General features: G+C 38.0%; 1 protein-coding gene across 1 annotated transcript in view; it reads left to right on the top strand.

Moving 5' to 3' along the window:
* The first annotated feature begins 621 nt into the window (after window positions 1-621).
* The window catches only part of FAM83A (family with sequence similarity 83 member A), a 40,042-nt gene continuing 33,028 nt past the window's right edge, over window positions 622-7,635 (top strand). The window contains exon 1 of the mRNA XM_063450263.1: window positions 622-1,155. Coding sequence (XP_063306333.1) covers window positions 673-1,155 — 483 coding nt within the window. The 5' untranslated portion in view covers window positions 622-672. The remainder of the gene's footprint in view (window positions 1,156-7,635) is intronic.

Here is a 7,635-nt window from a genome sequence, read left to right as displayed (position 1 = left end):
TATATATACACACACACACACACACACACAGACAGACAGAAGGATAGATGACTGATTGACAGACAGACAAATAGACAGAGAAACAGATAGACAGATAACTGATAGACAGACAGACAGATAGATAGATAGAAATACATAGATATAGAGAGTTACGTTCTTAAAAGTCCATACATAACTTCTCTTTAAGCCAAACCAGTTTAATTAACAGCTTTTCCCCTGACTTGCTGAATTACTAAGAAAAGTGTCATATACACGACAGACCTACAAGGGGAGTTGCTGAACCACTTTGTGGTTTGGAGGTAAGGTGTGTCTTCTTAGATAAGCTAAATGACAGGGATTTCACTTCCCCTCTGATCCTAGTTGAGCTGCTTGTTCAGAGAGCTTGCAGTGTTTGACTTGCTTGCAACACAGGAACATTACTGTTGAGCTTGCCGATGTGACAAAGGCTTTCTCACAAGGTGACTCATAGAAGCCAGAGCTTGCAATAATTTATGGCACCGAGGAATCATAACAGCAATAGAAAGGTTTGCTTACAACTCTTTTGTAGCCTTCAGCAATATTACCGACACATTTAAAAATCTGTTACAGCCGTGGACAATCCTCCAATATATTTAGAAGTTAAAAATTTGTTTGTGAAATTTGGAAATAACAGATCGACAAAGAAAAAGAAGAATGAACAGATCTAAATGCTTTGGTAAAATAAAGAAAAAGCTGGAGGAAGCCAAAAATAGATGGGCTAGAATTACAAAAGTAGAATTTAGCCACAATGAGAGTGCTCGTTTGGCAACTGACGCCCTTTTGGATGGGGGTCTTGAAGCCTACCAGAAAGTTCTCAATGACGAAGGAGAAGTGGACTTTCTTTCTGAAGAAGAAGTCAAGTACATAAAAGCCAATGCCAAAGAGCCCTACTACGCCAACGATAATCTTTCGGATGGTGACTCGGAGCCTGTATCAAATGGAAACCATTCAGACGAGTCCGAATGTTTTTACCCCATGAATTCAGATAACAGTGAATCCAAAACACGATTACACAACTGGAGCTCTGAGGACAAGCCGTATCTCAAAGACAAGTCCAGTACTACTGTCTACTTCCAAACTGATAAGAGTAACAATATCCGAGAAAGTATTAGGAGATGTATACACAAGACAACGCAGGTACAGTGTGTAAATGTATACATATAATATATATTTAATTCAAATTGTGTACTGTGCGCATGGGGCATGACCGATGGCAAGGATAATTATAGATACTGGGACAAGTTTGAAATACTTTCAAGTGGGTGTCAATCTTCAGCGCAAAATTATTGAGGCTGTCCATTTCTTTTCCAGAGTCTCTTATTTGTCGGATCAAATCTGGACAGTCTGATACGACCCACAAACACAAGATTTAGTTTTGATAGCTGTGATATGTTCTGTTGTGTAGAAGTATATAATATGCATGGATACGTTAAAAAAAATCAGTAAAAAGAATAATATATTGCATATTATAGTCCACATATGCCCATTACCGACTGTGGCAGGTCTAGCACTCTTATTAATTCAAAGAAGTGAAAGTATAGTATTGGTATAAAGAAAGTACATGTCACGCTAGACAATACGTTTTTGTTGGTGTATGTAATATGTAGATCTTCGTCACGGCTTTACACTGAAGGGTGAATTGTCAAAATAATTCCCAAGTGAATTTTTAAACGTCAGGCCCAAATAGCTTAACTAAAAACAAAGATGACTTTGAGAATGTTTCCAGTTCATAAATTGTGTTCTAAAATGTAAAATTCACTTGGATTTTCTAACAAGACATTCTTTAGTAAATACTAAGTGTGCGTGCAAACATAGACATGTGTGTCTGTTCCATGCAAGGTGCTATACTAATCTACATGTGTACTGTGTGGCCATTAAAAGTGGCAGTAAAGCAAATTATGAGTTAGAAATATAATCTCGTAGAGCTGCATCGTTCATATCAGAGGGCAGGTCCTGCGTAACGAATATATCTCATGTTGACAGTTACACAGAAAAGTCATTGTTTGAAAACACATAAAGACTGCTAAGAACATGTATGTGTCTTAGGTCAAACTGCTTACGGTATGTGACAAGAGAAAAATCATGCATGCAGTAAGCTGCAGACTTGCAACCATTTAAAAAAAATAAAAAAATAAAAAATGTCTCTGCTCAAAGGATCTGCAGCAGAGTCCCAAGGCCCTACCATACTCGGTTAGTGTTATGCTGACAATTCTGGAAAATGAATGGAGAAGGCGCCTGGGGCTCTGCTGCCGATCACTACGGGAGAAAGAAAGCGTTGCAGCATTGTAACTAACAGCTACGGGACGCCTGTATTGTCAGGTAAGCAGTTTAACCAGATAAAGAAAAATGTGCTTACATCTTTATTTTAAATGGCGGTTTCATTCCCCTGATTTCCCCTGATTTTTCCTGTATTTTGTACATTGTTAGGATTATTCACTAAAAAGCGAATGATTGCGAATTACAAACTGAGCATCAAAAGTAAGGTTAAAATAGAGCCATAAAACTTATCCTACTCAGCTGTAGAAGCAGTGTTATTAAGGCAGCTTGATACACAGTTGACTGTCTAGTCCAGAGAATGAATTAACAAGAAGGTCTCTCTCTCTCTCTTTCTCTCTTCCTCCCTCTCCTTCTCTCTCTCTCTCTCTCTCTCTCTCTCTCCCTCTCTCTGCCTGAATTTTAGGTTCCTTTCTCTCCACCACCTATTTGTTCACCCCCCTTTGGTGTTAAAAATGTAAATTCATAAAGTTTACTCATAGAGAAGCAATGTATTAGAAGTATGCATGCGCGAGAAAACGCTGCGCTCCTCCAATCAAATGCCGCTATCAGCTATTTGATGCCAGGACAGAGCCACTGCACCAAGACCACTTTATAGTGATGAAGTGGTCTGCGTGACTTTAGGGGTCCTTTAGCCATGAGATGACCGTAGGTGGCCACCTACAGCCTTGGAGTTAGTCTGCGGAACAATTAATTTGCTTGGCTGTATTCACCTTCAATTTGTGAAGAATCTAGGGGGGGCCCAAACCATTACCCTTCCCAGGACCAACTCTGTCTGTCTCTCTGCAAATCTCTCCTTTTTAAATCTCATCTCTGTATCCCTCATCCTCCCCATCTCTCCCCCCATATCTCTCCCACTGCTCTATCTACCCACATCTCTCTCTTATCTACTTAGATCAATGTCTTTCTCTATTTCCTTACCATTTTTCTTTATTTTCTACCCACTTTTCAGCATTCCACACAAACAAGATATGACATGTAGCCCTTTCAATGTCACAAAAAATACATCACCAACATCTATAGGGTTAAAGAGAGGTCAAAGCCATTATCTCGGGGTGAAAAGCTATGGCTCATCATTCAAACCACAAAGCTTAGATAGATGTTAGTGAGCATTCTAAAAATGATCTCAGTAAACAACACAATGAACTGCCCATTTTAACCCCTTTATGACAGACTATGTTTCAGAGCTGGACCAATATCACAGGATCCTTCGATGCTCCCCGGTTGTCCGGTGACACTGAAGCCGCAGCTCTTGCCATTCATTGGCCGAGAGCATCATCTGCTATCTCTCAGCCAATGACTGACATGATAACGGTGCACATACAGACTCCAGGCACCATCGCCGCTTGAAATCCCTGAAGTTGTCATGGTGCTTGCAATAATCCTTTAACTCCTAGTTAATTATGAATACATCAATAATAAGCAAGTCTTAAATTATTAAGAATTGCCAAGTCAGTTATGTTTCCAGCTTGGATAGTTTGGCTCAGAATTTGCATTTATCTGATGAGTCGCAGTCAAGTCACAGTTTAGTAAATACAGTGATCCTGTAGTCAGCACTGCGGCAGGGTTTGTTATTCAATGAGTCTTCACATATAAAGCGGAAATGTGCATTGCGGTTTCATAATAAACTTTCACACATCACATCGGAGCTCATTGTTTACGCCATATGACACATCGGAGAAATCCCTGAAGTTGTCATGGTGCTTGCAATAATCCTTTAACTCCTAGTTAATTATAAATCAATATCAATACAATATCAACATCAATAATAAGCAAGTCTTAAATTATTATTATTTTCAACAATTTGATGTATTCTACAATCACCGTAGATTGTATAAAGGTTGTATACAATCTTCTGGTATACGTAAGCGAAATTACTAAGTGGCCTATTTACTAAACTCCAACATCGTTGTGTCTCATGCACAAACAGAAAGTTATCCAGTTACCTAATCTGTTTTCCCAGACTCATTTTCCCTTGGCAGGAGTCTGAAAGGACAGATATGGTCTGTTATGTCAAGTGACACATTAATATTGTTTGAAGGAACTTTTCTTTTACCATTAGGAGAGCTGATTAACTCTCTGATACAGAGCAACTTTCTGATCCATGCACATAAGGCAATAAGACTAAGCATCCCTGAGTACCGCAGGCTCAACATACAGCAGAGAGGATGAGGTCCACCGGTACTGCTCAGATAGCAGGAAAATAACTGGTGACCTCATCGCTCTGTGAACGTATTGCAAAAAACAGGCAAAAAATTAAAATGATTTTGACCCAATATCTCTTTAAATGGTGGCACATGCAGTGAAAAGAGGGAAAAATAAGGAAGGAGATTGTAAATGTGGCAACGTCAAAATAGTTATGGTCAAAACCTTTCTGCTTTTTACACTGAAGACACTTTGATAAATTTGACACTGTGCTGACATCAACATGCTGGGACATTTCTTTACTTTATTTTTTTATGAATGTTAATGTCACTGCCTTTGAACTGGGAAATCCAGGTTTAAATTCCAGTCCGACCGCCTCATCAGTCAATGTTTTTGAGCAAGAAACCTAGCGATATATATCTGCCTTCCTTAACCCCTTAAGGACACATGACATGTGTGACATGTCATGATTCCCTTTTATTCCAGAAGTTTGGTCCTTAACGGGTTAAACCCTCCTAGATTGTAAGCTCATTTTAGCCAGGTCTTCTTTACCTCTAAATAACCCCTTTCTATAATTGTAATGTGCCGAGGCATAGGTCGGTTCTATATAAATCCTAATAATAATGCATAAATATAGAAACTATATAAGTGAAGTTTAAAAAATAGTTCAATTTGAGCAACAATAAAATCATCTATTTTTCTCAATTATTTACAATTTGTTATTTGCACCAGTGGTTCTCACATGTTTTTGTCAGAGGCTCAAACTATGTGCTTGTCACTTTCTGGGTGGCTCTTTCTTCAACTTTAAGTGACCCAATATTCCTCTGTAATAATATGTACTACAATAGAACCTAGCTATTCTACACATTGCCCTCAGTGTCAGAGGGGGTTCCACTGCACGTCAATAAATAATTTATAGTGGGAAGTCGGTATTGACATGCTTATTACAATGTGCTTGTTCTTAGACCCTCTGATATAGAATGGAGTACCAGTTTTAGGGGCAATACTTTACAAAACCATGACTTGTTGGAAATTGACCAATAAACTGTAAATTTTAAGCCCAATAACCAAACTGAAACAAAATTGCCAAGTCAGTTATGTTTCCAGCTTGGATTGTTTGGCTCAGAATTTGCATTTACCTGATGAGTCGCAGTCAAGTCACAGTTTAGTAAATACAGTGATCCTGTAGTCAGCACTGCTGCAGGGTTTGTTATTCAACGAGTCTTCACATATAAAGCGGAAATGTGCATTGCGGTTTCATAATCAACTTTCACACATCACATCGGAGCTCATTGTTTACGCCATATGACACATCGGAGACTCAAAAGAACTCGTGAACCTTTCAGAGGTGAGATTGGGTAATAGACTTCCTCACACCTGGCTCTCCTAATCCCATCACTCACTGGGAGAGAATAGCATATGTTGTCAGAGATTAGCCCAATTGTATCAGAGCATCGGCCACACATACTGAAATAATAATGGTTTGTGTTAAAAAAAATAATAAATTGCTTCTGTTTAGTTTTCATTCGACACCCAGGACTAAGATGCCACTCACAGAATACTGACACACTAACGCACTGCTTTGGACAACAAAGGACTCCATTTAATATTTCTGGATATTTTCCAACAACTTAGTATTTTTGGATAAACTTTTAAAATGATTTTCTTCAAACTCAATATATATATAAAAAAAAACAATTATTAAAATAGTTTTTAAAATATGAAATCAAGGCCATAAGAAATTATTTTACTATCAGTTAAACAAGACGCGCTAGTGCTTTTACTTTTTTAAGAGGAGAACATATAAAAAGCTATCACAATATGCAAGGATTTAACAACTGGGATCTCAAGCTGAGTGCGGACTACAAATCCCACAATTCTTAGCTAAACATTTTTGCCAATAGTGGCTAACAAAGGCTTATGGCAAAAACAGATCATTGATGTTTTTAACCATACACTGATCAGCGACAACCCTAAAGGCACCTGCCTAATATCGTGTAGGTTCCCCTCGCGCTGTGAAAACAGCTCTGGTGCTTCAAGGCATGGACTCTTTAAGACCTCTGAACATGGGTCTGCGATTCTATGTGTGTGAGTCTGTGATTGTGTTTGTGTACGTCTGTGATTCTGTATGTAGGTCTGTGATTGTATGTGTACGTGTGTGGGTCTGTGATTGTGTTTGTGTATGTCTGTGATTATGTGTATGATTGTGTGTATGTCTGTGTGTGTATATCTTTGATTGTGTGTATGTCTATTTGTATGTGTGTGATTATGTGTATAGGTCTGTGATTGTATGTGTGTGTGTTGGTCTGTGATTGTGTGTGTGAATATCTGTGTGTGTGTGTGTGTGTCTGTGATTGTGTGTATGTCTGTGGCTGTGATTGTGTGTGTATAGGTCTGTGATTGTATGTGTGTGTATTTGTATAAACATGTGTATGAAACATTGAAACATAGAATGTGACGGCAGATAAGAACCATTCGGCCCATCTAGTCTGCCCAATTTTCTAAATACTTTCATTAGTCCCTGGCCTTATCTTATAGTTAGGATAGCCTTATGCCTATCCCACGCATGCTTAAACTCCTTTACTGTGTTAACCTCTACCACTTTAGCTGGAAGGCTATTCCATGCATCCACTACCCTCTCAGTAAAGTAATACTTCCTGATATTATTTTTAAACCTTTGTCCCTCTAATTTAAAACTATGCTTAGTAGATAGCTCCCTAATTTGGTATCCTTAAATATGGCAAATCCCACAGAAAGATAATAAAAAAAATACGGGAGTTATCTACTAAACACATGAAATATTCAAATTAATTAAAAAAGAAGAGGGCTTTTGATGTTTTGTTATATAAATGAATTATATTAAATATTTTATTTGCAGTTGAAGACAATTCCTCTTTGCTAAATGTGGCCTGGGGAAGCCAAAGGTTGGTCACCTATGATTTGAAGCCTTTTTCATTTAGAACATTTAGAATCTATCAGATATACAGAAATTGAGAGGTTTCCTTTGGGAAGTGTTTGGGCGGGTTGTGTTTTCTTTCCTTATTTTCGTTTACTTTTCTTTTTACGTATTATGCCGTAATTCATGTTGCCTTGCACATATTTTCTAATTTATGTTTTCCTTACCCATAAAAAAATATAGTTCTATACATTGTATAAGACTCATGGCTCCAACATGTTGAAATTTGAGCTGTATGTGTT

Source organism: Pelobates fuscus, chromosome 4 (genome assembly GCF_036172605.1).
Source record: "Pelobates fuscus isolate aPelFus1 chromosome 4, aPelFus1.pri, whole genome shotgun sequence".
NCBI classification, from domain to species: domain Eukaryota; kingdom Metazoa; phylum Chordata; class Amphibia; order Anura; family Pelobatidae; genus Pelobates; species Pelobates fuscus.
The sequence above is the reverse complement of the archived record's forward strand: the minus strand, read 5'-3'. Positions and strand labels throughout refer to the sequence as shown.